The following is a 24170-nucleotide window of genomic DNA, read 5'->3' on the forward strand; positions in this document are numbered from 1 at the left end:
TTCTCATATTATTATCCCATTCTTCCACTCCACTTGCCGAAACCACAGTACTCAATTTTCGCTCCGCATCCGCACTCCTTTTCCCACCCCAGCATGGTTGCTTGGGACCTGTTTGGGACCTTTGTGGTACCGTACTCTTGGCATTACCCATGCGGAGGACGGCGCTATCATGGCTTTTACCTTCTATTTCCACCCCTTCGCTCCTTAGGAGTCACATTAGCCCCGCCTCCCCATTTGTTTCTATCCCTTGTATTTTATTGTATTTTTTTTTTTTGATGATGGACTGATAATGATGTCATCTTCAGGTACCATCTCTGCTCGCAGCTCCCCCAAAAAGAAATTACCACCAAAATCCTATTCATCTGAAAGTATCCTAGAGATACAATTCGGGTACCAACTAATACTCGCTATTGCTTTGCCATGGTCGACCTACTCATGGACTTTGTTATTATTATTTCTAAAGATACCCATACCACGTCTCTTCACTTAATATCCTCTGGCCGCTGTTTCCTGTTAATTCTTCGTTGAAGGTAGACCCGGCCTAATATTTCTTTTCTTGGGTTTATTATGGATCAGCCCTTCTGTTGTACTTTCTTGGGTCTCACTTTGGGTCGATGTCAGATTGGACGATAATACTACATGGACTTATCATTCTGTTTTCGTCGTAATATTACTTAGCCTTGTACATTATGCCAAGAAACTTCTTGAGCATGAGAACACCGCAGGTACGCTTGGGAGTTTCATATAATCCCCGGTGCCTGGCTATTTCTAAAAATCTAAGCGACGGCAAAATAAAATTACTTTCTAATCCAGGGCTGGATGTTCATATTTTTCCCAATTATACATAGGGATATGTATACGAATCATAACGCCCTATGTCAGAAAAGTGACAAAATGTCATGATACTCCACAGTGATATCGAAAAAATTCTTGGCCGTTTATAGAATCAACACACCGAAATGATCATAGTTGAAATCCGCTCTTTGGGGATGTTTCCCGCTTATTTGTCTCCCAGTACAAAGATTAGTGCGTCTCGCGGTTCCAACATGATCACACTCTCGGTTTTGCATCCTCCTTTCTCTATTCGCACCCTTAGGGCCAGAAACATTGAGACCTGTGTCGATCTCTTTTCGGTATTCTCTTGGTATCTGTCCAGTTCGAGGTACTCATAATCGGCTTTGAGATCGACGGGACAAGGAATGGTGATGTACGTAATAATGAGATTTTCCAACTCCAAAGATTAAGGGGTACAGCGCGAGCGCGGGTGGATATTTTCAGTCAGAATTCCCATACGCTATGCCTCAATTGTAAAGAGGAGAGACCAAAGGGAGCGAGGCGTCCAACAGTTGAGTATCTGACGTAAATCGACCGAGAAAAACGGTCGGAGAAAATGGGGGATGAATAGCAAGTGATGATGTAAAAAGATTTTGAAGCGCCTGAGTTTTCGGTGGGATAAGTGGAGGAAATGCATGGTGAATTTTCGCTGGCCATCCCGGGCCACTCAACACACATGAGGCCTTTATACGACAAACATTAGTTGAACACCTTATTGGGAAAACTCAAACAAACGAGTCGGACAATAAACCTTGTGTTTCGAAAGTTTTCGAAAAATATTGATTGTATTGGCATCATGTGGTTACTCAAACTGCGCAGAAAAATTGATGTCACAAGTCAATGAATGGTCATAAAAAGAGCAACAGTGAATAGTAGACTAGACTCGCCAATGGAATTTTGGAGACGCTGATATCTGAATGAATGACAACTACATCATAGTAGTCAATGATACATGACGACGCATCCAGGTTGGAGGGCGAAAGTATATTTTTGGCCCTGGTAAGATTCGTAAGGACAGACAGGACGGTGGCGAGTGTATGGAACGCGAGTATGACGATGCAGACGATCCGGTATCGTGGTGGAATCGAGGCTTATGTTAAAAGGAGGCCAACTTCGGATTTTAACGACACGGTCGCACTATGCTTCCCTTTCGCTCTCGTCTCCTTCCCTCCGCCAAACTTCAGATTCCTTTGCTACAACACCCTCGAACAACCTACCAACCCTCTCTAGGAGCCATTGAGTTTCTGTCATGGAGCTAAACAAGGGGCCGCTGTCATCTAACCAACCACATCTCCATCTGTCCAACATCGTTGTCGTTGTCGTGATTACTCTTGGCCTCGTCCGTCCGTCGGTGCAATCATAAGATTGTTGTTCCTGTTGCTGCCACTGCTGATCATCGTGAATATCTCTGCCATCGTGTACCTCAGAATGCGGATGACATCCACAAACCCCTAACAAATCGTGGGCCTCATCCATCAACCTTAGCCACTGTACCCATTCATGCCAGGTATACTTGATCGTCGGATTCTTCGCAGCATCTCTCGATACTCCTATTATCTCCCTAGACAACCTGACCGATAATAGCGATGGAATTTCCGCAGGCTGTTGCCTCGTTCCTGAATGCGGTGAGAGTTGTGGTTCGAACGGTGCGCTGCGTCCGTCTTCAGCCTGTGCCACTGACCTGCCTTTTCCTTTATCTGGTTTCCCTTTTTTGCGCTTTCCGATGGGCAACATGCGAATGGAAACTCCACGTCCACCAACCGTCTCCCGGTCTTCATTTCTTGCCTGTTCCGTTTCCTGTTGATTCCCATTCCTGTCCTCTGGTAAAATGCTCCGGCTCCCCAACCATTCCACCCCATTTTCAACGTGCCCGGCAACTGTCTCTCCGATGTTTTGTATTAAAACAGTGACGCATGGTATGGCCAGTAAGCTCCATATGACGCAAAAAGGTTTTGCGGCGGTCGTCGATGGATGAAAATCGCCATATCCAATTGTTAAGATGGATGTATAGGTGAAATAGAGTGATTCGGGGTAAGTCCAAGGGACAGGGTCCTGCTGAAAATTCAGATGAGGAAAAAGAAAAGAAAAGGACTTGGGCACCGCACGCGGAGTTGACAAACCCAAAACACAGCTGACCCTCCAATCCAAACAATCCCAAAAACCAAAAACGAAGAAGCCAGTGCGATATACCCCTCCAACTTCCTGGAGTGTTCTTCAATATGCCTCATCAGAATAAATTCCCAAATTCTCCATTTCTTTTTTTCACTATCATCTTCCGCCAACTCACGCGTAATCATCTTCTTCTGCTTCCACCGCCGTCTACTTGCCTTCATAATCTTTCTTTGGGCCTCACTTGCCTCTTCTTCCGTCCCATTTCTCAACTTTTCGATGACTCGGTGCCATTTCTTCCTTTCTTTATGCAAACGGCGCGTTATCTGACCACGAGCATGTTCGATGACAAGCAATCTTATCGAATTCACTATCAAGCCGATGATGAGGAGGCCCACTGCGACGAAGGGGATCAAAGCCATTCTCCCAGCAGTGTCTGTGAGGGGAAATTCAGCTCCAAAACCAATTGTTAACACAGTATGATCGGCCCAATATACTCCTTCAACGAAATCCCAACTTTCAATGCTCGAAAAGATAGCTCCGCCGATAGCAAGATATACTGAAAACGTAATTGTTTGAAGCATTAATGTCCGTTGCGGCCGGTCCAGTTGAGCAAAAGAAAGTGGATAGGCGTGGAAAACGTATGAGCCGACGAAGTTGACCAGCAAGAGTGTAGAGATAACGAAATAGGTGATAACTGCGATTAAAGCGGAATAGTAGGATTCGGAAAGCATATAGGAAGGTTGTCGGTGTAGAAGAGTCTTATGTGTAACGATGACCGGTACCAAGAGGATGGCAGACGCAGTATACCAAGAGATGATGGTCAGTGGCTGAGCGATGTTATATGAAATCCGTTTGGCAAAGTTGAACAAGAGTAGCAAATTTGCCAACAAGGCGAACACCAGAGACACGATCTCGAGCGCGAGTATCCTGACAAACGTTGGACATCGAACTCGCTTGAAGGGCGCGGACGTACCACCCTGGATTAATGACTCCAACACCAGAAGGCCTGGACGTGAGCCAGGAGTGCACCAGGGCACAGATTGCAAGTAGACAGGCTATAGGCCCAAGGGCACTAGCGACCAAAGGAAAAACGAACGACGCGAACCACCATACCCTGTTGTAATGTATAAGATGAGCCATCCGGTATGGAGGGGGAAAAATAACGCAACGCGGGTTGGTAATACTCCCGTTCCTTTTCCTCCGAGCTACCCTCGAAGTGCCTCTCAGACGAAGAATTGACAGCTCCTTCCCCAGATAAACGCCGATTTTCCCCGCCTCCGTCACCTTTGAAGCGAATAATGCTGAACCTATATTTCGCGAAGTAAGGCGGATATATCCCAAAGGTGAGGTGCGGAAAGACTGACATCGCGGCACTACCACTTCCTTGTATTGGGCACCTGCATGGTGTTAGGAAATAGAGGGGGGTGACCTTGTCTCAAACATGATAAGCGTTGTCTCGGAAGGCGTTTCTATAGTATAAGAGTGGGTAATACTTATAGTATTCGGTTCATGGGTGAAAATGAACTTTTCCTGAGCTAATAGCACAAAACCACTGAGGCACTTAAGAGTGCGCCGTGCTAGTGAACGAAAATTTAATGCCTGCCACGTTCCCTTCCAATATCGGAAAAATCCGAGTTGCATGTAAAGGGACGTTTTCCTCGTTGGCCTTTTTGAGCCTTGCAAAATCTCACAAACTGTTTCTCGCCTTGGGAGGTATCCAGCAAACTATTATGTGTGGACTACCTTTCCCCCTCGGCCTCGTCTCTTTCCATCCGCCAACCCTCTGACTCCTTTTCCACGACTCCCTCAAACAGTCTACAAAATCTGTCTAAAACCCACTGACTCTCCGTCATGGAACTAAACAAAGGGCCGCTATCGTCTAACCAACCCCATCCCCACCTGTCTACTAACGTTGTCGCAGTCCTGATTATTCTTCCCTCGGTCCTTCTATCAGTGCTATCAGCATACTGTTGTTTTCGGTGCTGTTGCCGATCGTCGTGTGTACGAGAACTGGAGGGAACTTGACCACTGGAAAGTTGAGCATCTGTGGCATCACAGTCACCAATACGGCGATAATACCTGCAAACCCCTAACATCTCCCCCGCCTCATCCATCAGTCGTAACCATTGTACCCATTCATGCCAGGTATATCTGATCATGGGACCTTTCGCAGCGTCTTTCGATGCTTTTGTTATCCCCTTTGTTAACCTGACCGATAAAGGCAGCGGAATCTCGGAAAGTTGCTGCGTCGTTCCTGAGATCATTGTCGGTTGTGGTGGGGGTGGGGGTGATAGTGGCTGAGGCGGCGTTCCCCCTACGTCTTCTTCAACTAATAATCTTCGTTTACCTTTGCCTTTAATCTTTTTGCTATGTTCGACGATAGGCATCATCTGAACGGAAACTTGGCGTTCACAGGTATCATCATCCCCCTCCCCATCTTCGCTTCTCTTTTCTTCCATTTTCTGTGGAGCTCGACTGCATTTCTCGGGTAAAATACTCCGGCTCCCCAACCATTCCACTCCATTTTCAACGTGTCCAGCAACTGTCTCTCCGATATTCTGGATTAGAACAGTGACGCTTGGTATAGCCAATAGACTCCATATGACGCAAAATGGTCTCGCGGACTTCGTTGATGGATAGAAGTCGCCGTATCCGATCGTTAAGATGGATGTATAGGTGAAATAAAGGGAATTAGGGTAAGTCCAAGGGGTAGGATCCTGTTGTTGGGATGGAGATTCAGGTGAGAATAAAAGAAACAAGGAAGGTTGCGGCACCGTACGCGGAGTTGGCAAGCCCAAAACACAACTGACCCTCCAATCCAAACAATCCCAAAAAATAGAAACGAGAAAGCTAGTGCGATATACCCATCCATTTTCCTCGCCCGCTCCTCGATGTACCTCATCAACATAAATTCTCGAATTTTCCATTTCGTCTTCTCACCATCATCTTCCATCACCTCACGCATACTCATCTGTTTCCACTTCCACCACCTTTTTGTCGCCTTCATGATTTTCCTTTCAGCCTCGTTCACTTCTTCTTCCGTTCCATTTCTCATTTTCTCGATGACTTGGTCCCATTTCTTCTTTTCTTTATGCAATCGGCGCTTCGATATATGACCATGAGCATGTTCGATAACAAGCGTTCTTATCGAGTTCACAATCAAGCCGAGGATGAGGAGGCCCACTGCCATGAAGGGGATTAAAACCATCCTTCCAATAGTATCTGTGAGGGGAAAATCGGATCCAAAACCAATTGTTAACAAAGTGTAATCAGCCCAGTATAATCCATCAACGAAAGTCCAACTTTCAATGCTCGAATATATAGCGCCACCGAGAGCAAGATATGCTGAGAATATGATTGTTTGAAGCATTAATGTCCGTTGCGGTCGGTCGAGTGGAGCCAAAGACGGTGGGTAGGCGTAAAAGATACACGAACCGAGGAGGTTGATCAGCAAGAGTGTAGAGATAACGAAATAAATGATTGTCGCGATGAAAGCGTAATAGTAGGATTGGGAAAGCACATAGGAAGATTGCCGGTGTAGAAGAGTCGTATGTGTGATGACGACTGGAACCAAGAGAAGGATACATGAAAGATACCAGAAGATGATCGTCAATGGCTGGGCGATGGTGTATGAAATTCGTTTGGCAAAATTAAAGAGGAGAAGCAAATTTGCCAGCAAGGCAAGGACAAGAGAAACAATTTTGAGCGCGAGTAGCCTGATAACCATTGGACACCAAACACGATGGGAGATGCGAGGGCGTACCATCCTGGATCAGGTATTTGAACACCGGAAGGCTTGGACGTGCGCCAGGATTGGGTTAAGGCGCAAATTGAAAATAGACAAGCTATAGGCCCAAGTGTACTAGCAAACAAGGGAAAAGCGACCGACGCGAACGACCATATCCTGTGTAATAGATTAGGAAGGCACCTGGTCGTGGAGACGCGAAAAAAACTCAACGTGGGTAGGTAATGCTCCTGCTCATCTTCTGTCGTGATGCCCTCAAAATGCCTCTCATACACAGAGGTGAAAGCTCCCTCCTCGGAGACGCGTGGTTTTCCTTCACTCCCAATGCCTTGAATTTTCGCGCGAAAGCGACGTTGACTGCTGGTCCTAGATTTGCGAGTAATGCAACGTTTTCTTTAACAATGAGATGCAGAAACTGACATTGGGAACTAACATTTCCTTTTGTTGCGGACTTCGTGCATGGTACTAGGAAGCGAAGTGGAGCGACACAATCTCAAACATGTGTTGTCTCGGAAGGCTTTTCGCGTTTAATGGATCCGGTTTCAACCATAATGCAAATGCCTCGAATACTCGGTCATTGGACACCCTGAGAGACGTATACTCGATGACTTTATCCAAAATCAATAGGTAGTTTTTGAAAGTGCCCGGAAATGATTGAGAGGTGGTGTGCCTCGTATTGGTAATCATGAATCAGGAATTCAACATTCACACGCTCACTAGCACTGGTCGTTGCGCTTCCGAACGTTCTAAAAAACGATCCAGCCTCAAAAAAGAAATGTATAATATGGAAAAACAAGAGTGAGAGGAACAGCGGGCGAATCATGAGCAGTTTCGGAGGTGAGTATGCATGAACTGACAAACTGTCGCGTTACCCGACTTCCACTCTGACATCACAGTAATCTAGGTGGTCCCTCCTGAGCAATATTCCCTACGTCAGAATTCTCCTCTGGCGACTACATTACACACAAGAGGAACTGCGTCTAGTCTGTAGGGCATACTATTCATAAATGAGGTCATACTTGGAGTCCCATACACCACATCTCCTGTTATAACATGGCAAAGTACTAAGTCTTCAATCTCCACCAACTCGAAGTCATGTCCTCACTACTGAGGGGTCTATCAAAGAACCAGTTAACCAGAACCCTCGTCGCCCGACCCTTCACAACAGCTAACATACTTCGTTATCCGAAAACCAATAGTACTCCCGAAGACTTTACATTCCTACCTACCAATACTCTTCCACAGAAACCTCGGAAAAGTGGTCTTACTGAAATTCGAGGGCCATATTACGCGCCTGTCACTCAAACTTATCTTACCGAACTGCTGAAAGACTGGGGAGAATTCGTCGATGGAGTAAAATTCGCTGGCGGATCTTTCAGTTTAATGCCTCCCGAGAGGCTGAGGGCACTGATTAACACTGTTCACGAGCATGGTCAGTATCCCTTGTTATGCAGGAATGTTGTTCGGTGCAATTGACATTGAGTCATTGAAGGGTGCTATGTCAGCACCGGTGGGTTTATAGAGCGCGTTTTGTCAACTTCAGCTGGGAATCAAGCCATTATCGAAAAGTATTTAAAGGCATGCAAAGATTTTGGGTGGGTGTTTATCTCGAACGGTTCAAGTCTTCGTTCTAATATCAAGGTGGATGAATTAAGTTTTGATGTGGTTGAACTTTCGTCCGGATTCCTTTCACTTCCAACGGATGACTGGGCAGCCTTAGTAGAGTTGACCGCCTCGTACGGTTTAAAACCAAAACCCGAAGTCGGAATTCAGTGCGGTCTTGTCTCTCCTATACTCCGTTGGCGTACTAAAATATAATACTAGGTGGGGTGCTGGCGGAGATGCATCAGTTGCCGAGCTTGAAGCTGCCGGTTCGAGGGACCCGAAGTGGCTGATAGACCGAGCGAAAAAATTCATCGATGCAGGGGCATATGTATGCAGCTCATATTTTTTTCGTTCAGCCACTTTATCTAACTACCAAATTCATCAGATGATCATGATAGAAAGTGAAGGCATCACGGAGAACGTGAGAGAATGGCGAACAGATACTATTTCAGCCATCACTTCGTCTTTGCCAAAGGATAAAATCATGTAAGAGTACAGTAAATCTTTGTTCATGAATCGATCACTCACCATCTCCTCAGGTTTGAAGCCGCTGACCCTGCAGGTTTGTTTCACGGGTTGCCCTGTTACCGAGACGATTTACTGACATACCCATGACAGTCTTTGCGTACCACATTCAAAACCAAGGTGCAGATGCCAATTTGTTTATTGACCACAGTCAAATTGTCCAACTTGCTTGTTTGAGGAAGGGAATATGGGGTACGGGAGGCACGTTTGCGCGTGTGGTGACGTTTGAAGGATATCAAAAGAAGAGTTAGAACATTTGATTTGATGTACAATCGAAAGGCTAAGTCGAAATACGATGAAGTCACTCTGTGTCTGGTGAATAAATTAATTGATCATTGATGATGCTGGACGTCGGCTTCTCCATCTTGCTTGTTGGCGCTCGTGAGCAGCTTGTTTCGCCATGATGATCTTTTTAATAGAGCGGAAGTCTCAGCCATAACTTCGTAACTTGTGTAAACTTGCGGTCGTGAGACTAAATTTAGACCTACTTACCGCCATCAGACCCGATTCACCCCACCGTCGGGCCGTCGCATGATAGAAAATAAGTTAAAAATAGCTAGCGTAAACAATTCGACAAGGAACCAGTGTCCGAATCTCGTGCAGTATACATTGACCTCTGTCTTCTCGTTGGTCATTGGATGTTAACGTATATGATGCAGGCTAGAGTACTCAATGGGGTTCACTATTTTCTTCCCAATGTGTTGTTCCCCTCGTGGTGATTAGGAAATGCATACTACTGTATATACAAGCATGGAGACGCATATACTAAAGATTATGCGACGGTCTTGAACCATGCTCATGAGTTGCTGTGAAGTTGAAAACTACGACAGGCATCATTAGACTCGGAGTTTCAAGGAACGAACGTGCATGGATATAATCAATTTCTAAGTCGTCCAAGACGAACGTGCCGGTGCAGCCAGTACAACCTGGATTTCGAACCTAAATTTCATTTGACTTGGCACATATTTAAAAGAGATCCCTGTGTCGCAAATAGGTCTCTCCATCTCTCCTCTCGATTTACTCCTCGTTCGCTCATGATCATCCTCCAAAAAGTCCGTGCACCGTTGTTAGCCCGGATCGGCTCTCTATCTTAACAAAGCTCCATACAGGCCCCATACACTGATGCATTTTAACCAATACATCCCGCTAAAGAGGATAATCTGTGTTCCGGCTGACAAGAACAAGGCTCCACTAGACGCTCAACAGTAAAGGTGAAGAAGACTAAACCAGCTCAAGTTGTGTCTACTGACACTCATATATTCCTATAGGACTCCCACGATGTACTTGTAGAACAATGGACTGATTGACACTATCAACGGCGACGATGGCTCTATGGGGTGTGGGAGAGATAACCATGCACGTTCGTCGGTTGGCAGTCGCCGGTCACGCGGGGGAAAATGCAAACAGCTCGGCGCTTCAATTGCCTGGGAAAAAATCGAAGATTGCTCTTTATTTGTTTCAACCAATCCCGTTCTGCAAATCCAGCGCACGTTCGACTGATCACTCCATTGGAAACTCGTTTTGCAAGTAGAAAGCCTTCGCCACGGGTGCCCGCTCCGCCTTTGGGTCCTGTATCCAAAGCCCCTGAAGCATGAGGATCGAGTAGACGGTAGACTAGGAAGCTGGAGGAGCTGGAATATGGAGAAGCTGCCCCAGGCCGGCCGGGTGTATGGACAGCCGTGGCGCGGGGCAAAAATTAGCCCATCAAATGGATTTTTTATTTCGGATTTAAACCCCGCGTTCGACGGCTATTTCTCTCTCCCTCATCGTCTATACCTCTCAGATTTTCCTACCATCCCGTCTACATCCCTCCATCTCCAAGATGGCCAAGGTAGATCAAGATGTCGAGAAAACATCGCCCCAGGAGAGCCAAAAGGTTCACTGGTCGAAGCTCGAGGAAGTCGAGAAAGAGGGTCGTCCGGCATTCATGCTCACCCGTACAGAGATGAAGTTGTTGGGAATTGCGGGTGTATGTTTCTTTGATTCTCTATCTGTGATGAACCCCGGCTGACCGTTCTGCAGGTTGGATTCTTCCTTGATGGTATGTTTTGTGGTCCGGTTATCTCTTCACTCTGCTTTTGTTGACGGCGAATCCGATCAGCCTACGATCTATTCATCATCAACGTACGTTCATCCATAGACTAGGTGGCCGTTCCTATACTGAATGAGAAACGTAGCCCGTCGCCACGATGCTTCAATACCGACTTTACGGAGGCGAACATCTACCAACCGATCTCGAAGGTTTTGTCAAGGCAGGTGCAAACATCGGTAGCGTTATCGGTCAAATTGCCTTCGGTACGGAATTCATTCTGTCAAGGCTGTGCCTCAGTCATCTTTACTGATCGCAATTCGGAACAGGTTATGCTGCCGATGCCTTTGGTCGTAAGGCTGTGTGTAAGTCTCTGTGATTCCACTCTGTTTATCACGCGACTCAATTAATCTTTCAGACGGCAAGGAGCTTATGCTCATTATTCTTGGGACAATATTGACCATGACGACTCCCACCGGAAGCCTCTCTCCGAGAGGGTCGCTCATTTACCTTGGCGTATTTCGTATTTTGCTCGGTATTGGTGTGGGAGGGGACTATCCAATGTCCGCCACCGTCACGTCTGACCGTGCCAACCTCCGCAAACGTGGTACTATGCTCGCTTATATTTTTGCGAACCAAGGATGGGGTTCCCTTGTCGGTGCATTGATGACCATCATTGTCTTGGCTTGCTACAAAAACGTTATGGAGGAAGGACAAATTTCAAAAGTAGATGGAGGTAAGAGCACGCTGTTACGAACCGAACCGTCGAATTCTGATTGTTCTCTGCATTTCATTAATGGTTAGTATGGCGTATTGTCGTTGGCGTTTCCCTCATTCCTGCCTTCGGAACCCTGTACCAACGTCTCACGCTACCCGAATCAACGCGTTTCGAAAACACACAACAGGCCCAGAATGTTGAGCAGTCAGATGATCAATCTGAATCATCGAAGAAACCTTCAAGCAAGAAAGAAAGCGAGACCGACAGTGACCTGGACAAGGCTGATGACCCTGAAGTACCATTGAAAAAGAAGGCGCACTTCAGAGAAGCCCTTGCCTACTTCAGTGAATGGCGCCACTTGCGGTTGATCATGGGAACTGCTAGCTGCTGGTTCCTACTCGATATAGCCTTCTATGGCATCAACCTGAACCAAAACGTTGTCTTACAACAGATCGGTTTCGACGGCTCGTCTGGTAGTGCATGGAATCGGCTTTTCAAGATCTCAACTGGTAACATTATCATCACCGCCCTCGGATTCGTACCAGGCTACTATGTTACCGTCCTGACGATTGAGAAACTTGGAAGGAAATTCATCCAGATCCAAGGGTTCCTTATGACCTCTCTGTTCCGTGAGTGTCTTAGTTATTGCCTGCTCATGTGAAACTATTGCTGACTACATGGAATGACTTCAGTGGCTATCCTTGCGGGCAAGTTTAATTCGCTCAGCAAGCCAGCTTTCATTGTCCTTTTCGCTCTCCTACAATTTTTCTTCAATTTCGGTCCGAACAGCACAACCTACGTGAGGACTTTCCCTACCTTTCCAGATAATTGTCGCCTGACACCTACCCTACAGTGTTACCCCGCTGAAGTGTTCCCCACCCGTTACCGCGCTTTTGCTCATGGTTTTTCCGCCGCATGCGGTAAATGTGGTGCTATCATCTCAGCACTTGCTTTCAATACCCTGAGCAAGAAGGTCGGAACGCCTGTCGTTCTATGGAGTGAGTCGTACTCGTGTTATCGTGCTTTGTTTTTTTCGCAATTACTGATATCTTCGTTTAGTCTTCTTCGCATGTAACATTGCGGGAGCTTTCTGCACGTTGCTGCTTCCTGAAGTTCGTGGTCGTGATCCCGATGAGATTCTTGCCAAGGAGATTGAAGAGGCTAATATGAAAAAGAGGATTCAAGAATCTAACTAAAACTCGTGCTTCACGATAACGAATTCTGGATCTTCGACTTTGTCGTTTATTTTCGCTAATACGCATTCATTGAAAGCGTGTGTTTTTTTTGTTCCATTAATGTTGGCCGTTTTGCTTTACGAGTGGGTCCGGGTAGAAAAATTTAAGGTGTATTTTGTAATTGGTGCTCATATAGGATGTGTGCGTATGTAGAGGCAATAAGAACTTGTCACTTGGATCTTTGGTTTTATTTCGGCATTTGGCTACCAGGCCTGACGGTGTCATACTCACTCATACTCTTCAGTCAGAAAAGCGCATAGATGTAGGGCCGGAATAGTTGGGTCCATATTCCGTGACGGAAAGAAGTAGCTAAAATGTTAGCGGGTTCACAAGTGGATACTCAGGGTCAGGCCCTTGATATATGTATCAACAAACCGAAATCTACCTGATCAGATTGCATGGTGACAGTGAGCCAGCTCCCACGAGTATACTCTATAAATTTGGCTAGATTAGACCGCACTTGTTTCGATAAGACGGACCAGAAAGCATTCCATTTATGCTCGCACTATCAGGATATATATATAGATGTGCTGCAACTAGCATAATGACGTTCCCATTTCAACGCCAGGTGACCAACGCGTTGCTCTTCTGGTGGATATTCTTCCTCACGAGAGGCTGTTCACGATTCCTCAGTAGGACTCGACCGTCGGGCACTGTTGACCTGAACATCTTCAGCTTCGCTCTGCTCCACGCGTACACATTCAATCCAGTTAATACGCTAGGTGAAAGCTGGTATCATGGGTCTAATGGATACGCCGGCTAGCAGGGAACAATCATATTCGAGTGAGGCTCGCGATCTCCTTTCAGTCCAACTCGGATTGAAGTTGATATTCTCGTGTGAGGCTCGCTTTGAATAGTTGACACGGTGAGTGGTGTCATCCGAATCGTCCAAATGATGAATGAAGTTGGTTGGTTGGTCAGTTGGTTATCGTTAACTCTATGATACCTAACCCTAACCCCATTCCGTAGTCATTGACTACGGCCCAATGAACATTACGAACGCAAGATAAGCTCTGGCAAGCCGCCTTTACCCTATCTCTGTCCCGAAACACTTCAAAGATGCCTTATCCAAGCAACCCAATCGAAACGTTATACTATACCATGAATTACGGTATGGAAGTGTTTGACCACCCGTCCCAACACGACGCTTATCGTTCTCACCAGTACATTCTTCTATCCGGCGCGGCTTGGAAAATATAATAAAACATCTGGAAGAGTCAAAAGACGCTATACACAGTGACTTGCCAACATTTGTGAATTATTGCCTAGCATGGAGCCACCATCTTACCATGCACCACAAGCTCGAGGTATGATCGAAGTTGCAAACAATTTCCTACAACTCCTAAGATACCTTCATCAGGAAGATTTTCTTTTTCCCGTTTTGAATCGAACAATGAATTTTAGTGAGGAGAAGGATGCTCACGACGTCGTTCATAATAAGTTAGATGGCCTTGAAGTTATGCTTCATGAGGTGGAAATCGATCCTAAGAAGTTTAATCCAGATCGCATCAGGGAACAACTTCTCGCCTTGAAAGAACCTTTAGTAAGTTTACAGTCGTAGGGTTCCGAGTTTTCCTTTGAACTTATGACTAGTTTAACCATTTGGATGCTGAGGTGGAGCACCTGAAGCCGGAAGAATTGAAAAAAGCTGGAGTTAATGCATCTGAACTAGGACATGCCTGGCAGCGAATGGAAGAGGCGATTAAGGCTAGTATGCACGCTTCGTAGTTTGATACATTATTACGGATATACAGTGAGTCGTATCTTTGTCGTGATCCTTCGTTTGTACCATGCAATGATATCCGGGAGTACGCTGGCTTCCCAGCTGTTTCCACCTCGTCGGGCTCGATTCCGACATCAATAAGTATCCTTATCGGGGAAGTTGATTCAACAATACTCAATTAAGAATTGTTTTAACAAACAGCAATGTGTGTTTAAACACCTGGCAAGTGTCCCTGACCTTTTCACTTCTCCCTCTTGCGCATATGATATATTGCGACTTCATTTTCAGTTGATAACCTCGTCTGTCTTCGCAAATTATTATCCAGTACTAGTAGTTGTTCCATCCTACTGTGAATAATTTCATTCAGTAGATCAAAAATCCGACAGTGAATAAACCATAAATCGACAGCTGTCCAGATAACAGACGACTGGCGGTCTAGAATTTAAGATAGTGGGAGATCTGAAGCTACTAGTTCCGGGCAAGTCGTGATTTGTCGACTCACTGACTGCCAATTTGGATGGATGAGAAGGTGACATACACCCTCACGCGCGTGCCAATGTAAGTTCGACTCCCATCTCACTCATTGCGACGATTATAACCACGTAATTGACAGGTCGAACTCTGATTCTGCTGGCCGTTACATCGACGAGAGTTTCTGGAGGAGTTAGCCGTCCCCGGAAGCCGACGACGAAATGGATAAAGAAGGTAGGGAATGGGTTTTCGGAGTAGTGGGAGAGGAATTGGATACTGATGGAGAAGTCCGGTAAGTCACCATCTCATTCAATTCACGTTTCAAAATTCAAATATTGATTTTGAGATAGGTATGAGGTGACGTATTCTAGACTATTTGGATGAATCTTTCTTCCCAAGACAAGCATGTCGTACGTCGATTGAAACGGATGGAAACATGCAGATGGAACCATTCATATTTGGCAGCGAATGAATCCAAATCTCACCATGGAATGGCGCGTTATGCAAGGACGGTGGAGAGATTCCGCGTACGATCATACCAGAAAAAGCTTGTTCTCAGGAGATACTATAGCACGAAACTTGAAGAACAAATGGCCAAGCTCTTAGTTCAGAAGCTTGGCCACGGTGTGGAGGTGGGCAATTCTCCCTCTCCTTTATCTGCAGTTCCTATAAAACCTCAGGAAAGAATCTATAACAAATCTCGCAAGGGCCAGTGCATCCAATTTTGAGTTTGTTGGTCTCAAGGTGTGGTCCGCAGAAGTATATTGTTTGCTGTGGAATTCTCAAATTGCGAAAATTGCGGTCAGGAGAAAATGGCGTAACAAATGCCAGTACTATCATTTATAGGTGATGCATTATAATTATATTACTTGTTGATTTCATATCATGCTCAAGCGTTACGCTACAGTAACGCTAGATATACGCTATTTACGCCCCTCTACGCTAGCGATACGCTAGTCCCCGAAATTTGAGAGAGTTTATCTGCGCCGGTGGCGCAGCGGCCTCAAAGATGTTGCTGGTACGGCTGGTGCGGATTGACTTGGTCTCAACGAGGAATTTAGCACTTGGGATTTGCTCGCATCATCCTGGCCTTGACTTTATCCCTGGCATTGCAAGATCGGATACTTCCGTTGTTGCGAACGAAAGCTCAGGCCTCGACCAGTGGTTGCGTCCAGGTCATCTCCAAAGTGTACACCAGCGATGCAAAGCCACTTCCACGCTAGCCGCTGAATTTGGATTTGCATATCGCCGCATTCAGGGCTGAATAAATTGCAGTCAGAATCCCGCCATACACGGGAAGTAAATTATGTTTCCCAAGAAAAAATAGCTCTGTATGTACGTTGATTATAATTAAGCGCTTGAGCCGCCACCTACCTTTCTTTAGCTACTCCTTGATATGCAGATGGGGGCTCATCCCGTCTTCGCACATGTGCTCAGCAATGCCAGTATTCTAGCGTCCGGCGAGCAATATATATAATACACTAGAGTCGACAAAAAAGAAAGACGGCTCGTATTACTGTACCGTAACCAGTAACCGTAAGTTGAAAGTTCACGATCGCAGTTGCGGCGATTTGTCGGATAAATTCGTTGACCACGTGCATGAACTTAATAATCGGTAACTTGAACCCCGGCGTGTTCGACACTCTCACACTGGCAGACCCTCTTCTTTCTGATACTTAATTGTTCAAGCCACTTTTACATGATAACGAATCAAAAGCTCTACTCCATTCAGCCGTACCATCTCACAGGATACGCAGCTGCATAAGTAATTCATCAATTTTCTGCCTAAACATTCCGTACCCTGAGTATTTATAGAAAGCTTTGGTTACTCATAAACGTACCCAATCATCGCCATCATCAATCTGTTAGCTATGAGAGCTTTTACAGATTACTTACATGATGCGTTTCACTGCGCAGCCGACTCTTGATTCACTTTCGACTCTCAACATTCCATTCTGATGGACTTCAGAGCCATATGGTGCACTCGCGCCGGTAATCAAGTTGAATGATCAAGAATAAGGTGACAAAAACCCCGACAGTCCCGCTCAACCGACCTCCACGTACCTTAGTGGAGCATACGCTGAAACCATAATAAGAATAGACGTTTTCCAAGGACACCTGACGGCCGCAAAGAATTGGAAGCGTAGGGTTTAATAGAACTGACTATGATGCACTCACTGTATATAGCATCTATACCGGAAAGCTTCTATGTTTATTACGGCCCGACGCCGATGCCTGAGGCGAGCAGTGGCACGAAGATAGTACTTCCAAGTGGGGTATTCGCGTTTTTCCCAGTCAACCACGTAATCCCAATCTTTCAATGCACAAGACGGCTTTTATGGACGCTCAATCACCTCAGGTATTGTCCGTTTTACCCGAACTATGTGTCAAATGACTATTGCGATTTGGTCTAGAGGAGTCATACTCTTACGCTTTGGCGATATAAAAGCTTGCGTTCCTGAGTAAATTTTGTTCTTCACCCCACAATGATACCTCGAGCGGCCAAAGTAAACTTTCGACTCTTGTCTCTCGCATTATTGGGGTTTCAGGTTGCACGCAGCGCCATCACATACCAAAACCCAACCGATTTACCTGGTGACGTTGACTATGATTTCATCGTTGCTGGCGGTGCGTTGCTCTTGACCCGCTCAGGGCTATCTGGCTGAAGCAACTCTTTAGGTGGAACTGCAGGTTTAGTTGTGGCCTCTCGTCTCAGTGAGAATCCGGAATGGAATGTACTGGTCATCGAGGCCGGGCCTTCGTGCGTCCAACCTGGCAGCTAAGACAGACCAAGTAATTGACTGGTTTACAGCAACAAGGACGTCTTCGAAACACGGGTCCCTGGCCTTTCTTCGGAACTCCGGCCACGTTATGATTGGAATTATACAACGATTCCTCAAGATGCTCTCGGTGGCAGGAGCCTGAATTACTCGAGGGCGAAGCTCTTAGGCGGTTGCAGTAGCCATAGTGAGTGACTAAGGCAGATGGATAACTTGCGAATTAACTTATTTTACAGATGGGATGGTTTACACACGATGTTCGAGAGACGATTGGGACAATTATGCCGAAATCACCGGTAATCAAGCTTTAAGCTGGGACAGCATCCTGCCTGTCATGAAGAGGGTTTGTTGGTTTGCATTCAGGTTCCCTTGAAATTCTGAATTGTTTCCTAGGCTGAGAAATTCAGTAAAGATTCCTCTCATAAACCGGTAAAGGGCCATATTGACCCCTCCGTCCACGGTGATGACGGAAAATTGTCCGTGGTCGCATCATACACCAACGCCTCTTTCAACGACTTATTACTTGAAACCGCGAAAGAATTAAGCGGTGAATTTCCGTTCAAATTGGATATGAATGACGGGCGGCCTCTTGGATTAAGTGGGTAACTGAACAGCTCTGTATAAACACTCAATGAGCTGATCTTTGTTAGCTTGGACTCAGTATACGATTGATCAACGCGGGGAGCGGAGCAGCTCTGCAACAGCGTATTTAGAGGGTACTGGAAATAACGTCCATGTCTTGGTTAACACTCTTGTTACCCGTATAGTCTCAGCAGAAAATGGGACCGACTTCCGAAGCGTCGAGTTTGCTACTGATGCCGACAGCCCAAAGATCCAATTACGAGCGAAAAAGGAAGTCATTGTATCTGGAGGAGTCATCAATTCGCCTCAGATCCTCATGAATTCCGGCATTGGGGGCCGAGAGGTGCTTGGAGCTAATGGAATTGACACATTGGTGGATAATCCGAGTGTCGGGAAAAATTTATCGGACCAGGCTGCAACAATTATAATGCTCGATACAACACTCCCTATTACTGAGTAAGCCCGGCACCTACCACATGCGTTATTCCCGGCCATTGATCTTCAAATAGTTATGATGTTGATGCAGCGCTTATTGAATGGAAGAAGTCGCACACTGGACCTCTAGCCCAAGGAGGTCGCCTAAACCACCTTACATGGGTACGATTGCCTGATGACAAGCTGGATGGACTTGATCCTTCAAGTGGCGAAAATTCGCCACATATTGAGTTCCAATTCGGGCAAATTAGCCACCAGCTCCCTCCCAGTGGTGTGCCAAGGGAAGCGCCGATACCGTCTGAAGGTGAGTTTTCAAGCGCATAGATGGTCTGTTCACTAGCTAACACGTTTTAGCTTCTATCGACACTGTTCTCCAATTCGCCGTTGTCAACCTCTACACTGTTTCGCGTATGACCACCCTCAAGTTATATGCTAGCTTGATTGCTGATTATTAAGCAGGGGGTTCTATTTCTCTCAGTAACAACGATCCGTTCTCCCACCCACTCATCGATCTCAACATGTTTGGAGAGGAAATAGATCCCGCTATTCTGCGTGAGGGTATTCGCAGTGCCCGAAGAATGCTTTCTTCCCAAGCATTCAAAGGCTTTGTCGGTGAAACGGTGTTTCCTCCAAGCGACGCTACCTCTGATGAAGATTTGGATACCTTCCTCAAAACTTCAACGGTTTCATACGTGCATGGTGTGGGAACGTTGTCTATGTCTCCTCAGAGTGCCTCGTGGGGTGTCGTTAACCCTGATTTCCGTGTCAAAGGAACCAGTGGCCTGCGGGTTGTCGACGCGTCTGTGATTGTGAGTGGGAATCTTCATTATCAATTTCACTTAACTTACTAAAGGAATATCAGCCATTCGCCCCGGCGGGGCACACTCAAGAACCTGTTTATGCATTTGCTGAGCATGCAAGTGCGTTGATAGCGAAGAGCTACAGCTAAACCTGCTCGTGATCGTCTTCCCATCAGGCCGCATCCCAACATTAAATTTTTCTGACTTTATAATGTTATATTGCTATACGAGGACTGCGGCCAAGTTTTCAGAGATAGTACATATTTACCGGGATTTGTGTTCAGCTTTGCGACGAATGTTGTGAAATTTATTGTGATATCGGGTTGTTTGAATTGTCAGCCTTTCTCATTTTAGAACGCGCATCATTCGGTATGGGGTGCAGGGGGTTTCAAGAACTAGATTGCACTTGTCTCCGTGCGGTCTTGTTCCATTTAAATTTTTACAGAAAGGCACCAAATAAATTTCTAGTTAATGAAAATTAAATGTGTTTTATCCTACAGCATCTCGCCTGAGATGCTATCCTCGCTTAGAGATTGAATCTTGCGGAGTATCTTACGGATCCATCATGCATTATGGTGGCTGTCATATAAATCCTTAACATCTTTTTGATCTTTTGTTGCGTTGATCTCTCTGAAAGTGCTTTCTTGATCGAGGTCGTCTCTTCGAGTGGAACAATTTAATATCTTGTCCTATCTGATTCCTCAAATTTTTTTCCTTCTCGTACATTTTCCCTCCCTGAAGATTGCCAAAGTAAACTTTCACATGTAACAGCCCGTAAAAGACCCACTTACAGGAATATGATACAAATCTTTATGTCGCTGCCAATGAGAAACGGCATACTGACGACTCGAATCCAAAGCTACAAAGGCGCTACAACCTCGGCACCACACTTCATGTGGCCCTATTCGCCCTATAAGGCTTTCGCGTTTCAAGCTATCTATCCTCTGTGACTCTGAACTTCTGTCCGTTTTCCTCGGCTTCGGCCTATCGAACTTCACCTTTGTCCCAGATCGAGTTGTCATATAATGAGACGATGAGGTTGACGAGATGGATGTTGTCGACGATGTAGGACTGACTTCTTGGGAAGTCGAAGTGGAGGTACGAGAAGAACCAGCGGGCCAAAGATGATCGTGAATAGAGCAGTCATCGGTTGCATCCGAATGGGATATAGGTCTTATTGTCCGGTGTATGTCATTCATGACAGAGAGGAAGAGTTCAGCATGTGCCACAGCTGCAAGGGTAACCAAATCACAGGAGTTTTGAAACATGCCGGAAGGTGGTTAAGAGTGAAAGGTAGAGAAGAGATTGACATACGAGGTCCTTCTTTATAGCAAGTTTCCTCGTGCAGTGGAATAATAAAATGAGAATTGCGGCGTCGCGAAGCAAGCATCAAAAGAGCTTGAATGTGTTTGTGGCGTGCTTTGTGTCAACAACAGTGCCCTTTGTTCGCAATCTGTCATGGACAATCAAGCATATACTTGACCAATAGCAACATCAACATGCCAGGTTTTGTTCTTCAGCGCCACAAGCAAAATGGACGCGATGGCTGCCGCCACGGGGGCCGCACAGCATAAAAGTCGAATGTGATTAGGTTAGACCTGGCTACCGCCTAAATCACTTATCAGTAATTGTACGTTATCGAGATTTAAAAATAGACAATTGATCATTAGATGCATCATCCATTGCGCAGGCGCTATGGATGAGTCAGGGAAAATTCCGCAGTCTTAACCGTGCGTATTCAACTTTATCCCATCATTGATCATTGTGATCTTCTTGGCCCGATGTGAGGGAAATTCTGGATATATGCGCCAAGTCCTATCTGCACTGTAGCAGACAAGCACTTATGAAGAACGACGACGAACAGGACCAACTGCGGTAGGTGCCCTGCCACGCAATACCAGGAACTCAGGAAAGTTCTACAAACTACGCTGCTGTGAAACACGAACCGAATGGAAAGTTGACCAAAACCTTCCTTGCATTACAGTATGATCCAAATGTGTCGGCAAATAGGTGCTTTCCGTGACCTTGTAAAAGAGGTTGAGCTTAGAGATTCAGAGTGCATGGAGTATGGATGCCAGAGCTTTAGCTTGATGGAGCTTTTACGGGATCTATGAACCTCCCATCCCCGGGCGGGATATCAACCATCCTACGCAACAAACTCCGTCCTCTGAATTCCCCTAGCCCAGATCACTTGGCGGCAGAAAACCCGGTGACCTAGTCACTATTAGCGGCATGTGCGTGTGCTTGAACTAGAAATAAGAGTGAGTTGACATGGTCGAAGATACAGGATCGCAACTCTAACAGATATACGCTATATCTATTAGGTCTCATGATTTTTCCTCATCCCAACTTTCCTGCGACCAAATTGCCATATTGGCGACGCTAAGGGCATCATGATTCACCGTGGGGATCTCTCCCAACAAATAGGATGAGGTTAATTATGCAGAAGTACGCACAGGAACGCATATGACCGACTTTTCATATATAAATACACTGTATCGACTCCTGTCAATGAGAACGCTTCGTGCGACATAGCCCACCATGTCTGCTCCTCCCACACCCCGCTACCCAGTACCCAAACCAATCGAAATAGAATTCAAACATGTAGAGGGAGTTTCTATTATGATGGATGTATACATCCCGGACAAGGCGACCAAAGAGTCGCCAGCGCCTATCCTGTTGTGGTGGCATGGTATGTAGAATTTTTTCGAGAGATTCCAGATAATGAATATACCTTTCTTCGAATCCAGGCGGTGGGCTTTTGCAGGTAAGGACATACTTCCCCAGAAATCAAACTGCTATTTGACAACTTCATCTCGTTCAGGGAACACGTAAAGGTGACAGAGATAAAAACTAGATGAAAATAGATGCTGAGCGTTTCTTCTAGCGGTAGCACCCCACATGCTTTACGCACCTGCCAAACACAATCTCTGTATAGTTTCCGTCGACTACCGCCTCGCACCCCAAACCAGATTCCCAGCCATTCTATCCGATTGCAAATCCGCAATCGATTTCCTTCACTCAGATGATTTCACAAAAATGACAGGTGGTCGTGTTAATGCTTCCAAACTGTTCGTAAGCGGAAGTTCTGCTGGTGGATGGTTGGCGCTGTTGGCAGGAACTGGGATAGGCTATAAAGCGAGCGGATTGGAGCCTCCGCAAGGTATTAGTGGAATCATCGCCATATACCCGATTTCAGATCTTTTGGATTCGTTCTGGACGACCAAGCAGCGTCCTACGGTGTATCTTGATCGTATCATCGAGTTCTCTGAGATGGAGACTTTCTTAGACCCAAACTCGGAGAAGACCAGCTGGTCGGAAGCAACGGGTAAACGGAGCATGTTTTATCATTATATGGTGCAAGAGTAAGAGTTTCCGAGTGAAATGAGTTCCTAACGCTGAATTTTTGCACAGGGGAATTCTGAAGGAACTGCTTCTGGATGGGACAGGATTAGATCCCATAACATACAGCATTGCTCAGAACATTCGTACTCGCAAATTCTTGACTCCCCCAACCTACGTCATCACGGGAAACGCAGACACCAAAGTACCGCATCAACAATCCCTGGATGTAGTTGCAGCCTATAAGAGCGTCGGTGTTGACGACATCGAGTATTACGAGCTAGACGGCCTCGACCACAGGTTCGACGACGACGAGCGAGAAGAGATGGAGAGCTTGTACGCGTTTATCAAAAAGCTGCTCTGATGTCACGTGATTTCAACTGGAACTTCTACTTGGTACCAATGATTGCGCCATCTTCGATGATTGTTGCTCATGAGTATGGCAACCATTACATATAACAAAAAAAAATAAAGGAAAAACCTGAGTTAGAACCTCTCTTCAAGTCATGAACGGGTGTCCTCCAGAATTACATTCGTATATCTGCTGCTTGGCATGCACAGATGACGGATTCACAGCACAATCCTTGTCCCTCACCTCTAAATATTTTGCTCACGTCACCCTGCCCTATCTCTACCAATCCATTTGCCTTACGACACCTTCTAAGATCCAGTCTTTATACCACAAACTCGTAACCACACCTGCACATCGACGTCGAATTCGTCATCTTTTCATTTCCAACACCTCGAGTGATCGAGACATTGCCAATTCCATCAATTCCATCCTCTCATTCGCCGCACCAACGCTCGAAACACTCGCCCTCGTATCACCTTCGCCATCTACAAGCACCCCTCTCATAGCAAGACTCTTCCGAACTGCATTCCCCCGCCTTTACGAACTCACAGTGTCGGGTTATTATCCCTACCCATCCTCACCGCTATGTTTCCCCTCACTCGAACGACTACATCTACTAGGAAATCGTAACCCACACGGTTTATTGAGTTTGGGATGTCTAGAGTCTTCAATGCCTGGATTAACGCATCTTCGTGTTTCGGGCTTGAGTCTCGCGGTGTCTTTCTCGAAAGAGCTTGAAGAAGCGTATACCAATAATAATACCGACGACGAATGCACGTTTTCGTCGAAATTACCTTTACATCTTCGACATATCATCATCGAACGCGCTTCGGAATCGTCGTTGACTAACCATAAAACTGCGCGGTTAAAAGATCAACTTAT

At 45.9% G+C, this 24170-nt stretch overlaps 7 protein-coding genes across 7 annotated transcripts; 6 read left to right on the forward strand and 1 right to left on the reverse strand.

Annotated features, from left to right (window-relative positions):
• Positions 1-1971: 1971 nt before the first annotated feature.
• AGABI2DRAFT_80070 (hypothetical protein) lies at positions 1972-6846 on the reverse strand (the record flags this gene model as incomplete). Its single annotated transcript, XM_006457607.1, has 5 exons — positions 1972-2162; positions 2280-2519; positions 2592-2886; positions 2940-3873; positions 6710-6846. Coding segments are annotated over 5 exons (1797 nt in total), but the record flags the coding sequence as incomplete, so codon positions are not given.
• A 940-nt stretch (positions 6847-7786) lies between these two features.
• AGABI2DRAFT_213173 (hypothetical protein) lies at positions 7787-9083 on the forward strand (the record flags this gene model as incomplete). Its single annotated transcript, XM_006457608.1, has 7 exons — positions 7787-8123; positions 8184-8286; positions 8347-8463; positions 8516-8624; positions 8682-8782; positions 8836-8858; positions 8915-9083. 7 exons carry the CDS (start codon positions 7787-7789, stop codon positions 9070-9072), a joined length of 948 nt encoding a protein of 315 aa, XP_006457671.1. The 3' UTR covers positions 9073-9083.
• Positions 9084-10496: 1413 nt separating this feature from the next.
• AGABI2DRAFT_196266 (hypothetical protein) lies at positions 10497-12862 on the forward strand. Its single transcript, XM_006457609.1, has 10 exons — positions 10497-10790; positions 10844-10862; positions 10923-10945; positions 10999-11116; positions 11180-11215; positions 11269-11586; positions 11655-12197; positions 12261-12367; positions 12422-12566; positions 12628-12862. Exons 1-10 carry the CDS (start codon positions 10644-10646, stop codon positions 12762-12764), a joined length of 1593 nt encoding a protein of 530 aa, XP_006457672.1. The 5' UTR covers positions 10497-10643; the 3' UTR covers positions 12765-12862.
• Positions 12863-13699: 837 nt separating this feature from the next.
• AGABI2DRAFT_196267 (hypothetical protein) lies at positions 13700-14579 on the forward strand. Its single transcript, XM_006457610.1, has 5 exons — positions 13700-13719; positions 13773-13914; positions 13968-14110; positions 14164-14346; positions 14397-14579. The coding sequence occupies exons 2-5, from the start codon at positions 13863-13865 to the stop codon at positions 14529-14531; spliced, it is 513 nt and encodes a 170-aa protein (XP_006457673.1). The 5' UTR covers positions 13700-13719; positions 13773-13862; the 3' UTR covers positions 14532-14579.
• Positions 14580-17483: 2904 nt separating this feature from the next.
• AGABI2DRAFT_230189 (pyranose dehydrogenase) lies at positions 17484-19922 on the forward strand (the record flags this gene model as incomplete). Its single annotated transcript, XM_006457611.1, has 10 exons — positions 17484-17625; positions 17677-17758; positions 17810-17964; positions 18014-18120; positions 18171-18375; positions 18428-18815; positions 18869-19098; positions 19149-19202; positions 19254-19603; positions 19657-19922. 10 exons carry the CDS (start codon positions 17484-17486, stop codon positions 19741-19743), a joined length of 1800 nt encoding a protein of 599 aa, XP_006457674.1. The 3' UTR covers positions 19744-19922.
• A 2198-nt stretch (positions 19923-22120) lies between these two features.
• AGABI2DRAFT_196269 (hypothetical protein) lies at positions 22121-23409 on the forward strand. The gene is made up of 5 exons (XM_006457612.1): positions 22121-22286; positions 22345-22361; positions 22419-22431; positions 22482-22959; positions 23009-23409. The coding sequence occupies exons 1-5, from the start codon at positions 22136-22138 to the stop codon at positions 23298-23300; spliced, it is 951 nt and encodes a 316-aa protein (XP_006457675.1). The 5' UTR covers positions 22121-22135; the 3' UTR covers positions 23301-23409.
• A 33-nt stretch (positions 23410-23442) lies between these two features.
• On the forward strand, positions 23443-24033 carry AGABI2DRAFT_42628 (hypothetical protein; the record flags this gene model as incomplete). Its single annotated transcript, XM_006457613.1, has 1 exon — positions 23443-24033. A coding segment is annotated over one exon (591 nt), but the record flags the coding sequence as incomplete, so codon positions are not given.
• Positions 24034-24170: the final 137 nt, after the last annotated feature.

Source organism: Agaricus bisporus, assembly GCF_000300575.1.
Source record: "Agaricus bisporus var. bisporus H97 unplaced genomic scaffold AGABI2scaffold_19, whole genome shotgun sequence".
Classification (NCBI taxonomy): domain Eukaryota; kingdom Fungi; phylum Basidiomycota; class Agaricomycetes; order Agaricales; family Agaricaceae; genus Agaricus; species Agaricus bisporus.

What these genes read in the sequence shown, in the direction of transcription:
- AGABI2DRAFT_196266 (XM_006457609.1), top strand. Translation starts at nt 10,644, where the DNA reads ATGGCCAAGGTAGATCAAGATGTCGAGAAAACATCGCCCCAGGAGAGC. An exon ending in AATTTCAAAAGTAGATGGAG is followed by an intron (nt 11,587 to 11,654) that starts GTAAGAGCACGC and finishes ATTAATGGTTAG; the next exon opens with TATGGCGTATTGTCGTTGGC. An exon ending in CCTTATGACCTCTCTGTTCC is followed by an intron (nt 12,198 to 12,260) that starts GTGAGTGTCTTA and finishes GAATGACTTCAG; the next exon opens with TGGCTATCCTTGCGGGCAAG.
- AGABI2DRAFT_196267 (XM_006457610.1), top strand. Translation starts at nt 13,863, where the DNA reads ATGCCTTATCCAAGCAACCCAATCGAAACGTTATACTATACCATGAAT. An exon ending in CCATGCACCACAAGCTCGAG is followed by an intron (nt 14,111 to 14,163) that starts GTATGATCGAAG and finishes TACCTTCATCAG; the next exon opens with GAAGATTTTCTTTTTCCCGT. An exon ending in TCGCCTTGAAAGAACCTTTA is followed by an intron (nt 14,347 to 14,396) that starts GTAAGTTTACAG and finishes ACTTATGACTAG; the next exon opens with TTTAACCATTTGGATGCTGA.
- AGABI2DRAFT_196269 (XM_006457612.1), top strand. Translation starts at nt 22,136, where the DNA reads ATGTCTGCTCCTCCCACACCCCGCTACCCAGTACCCAAACCAATCGAA. An exon ending in TATCATTATATGGTGCAAGA is followed by an intron (nt 22,960 to 23,008) that starts GTAAGAGTTTCC and finishes ATTTTTGCACAG; the next exon opens with GGGAATTCTGAAGGAACTGC.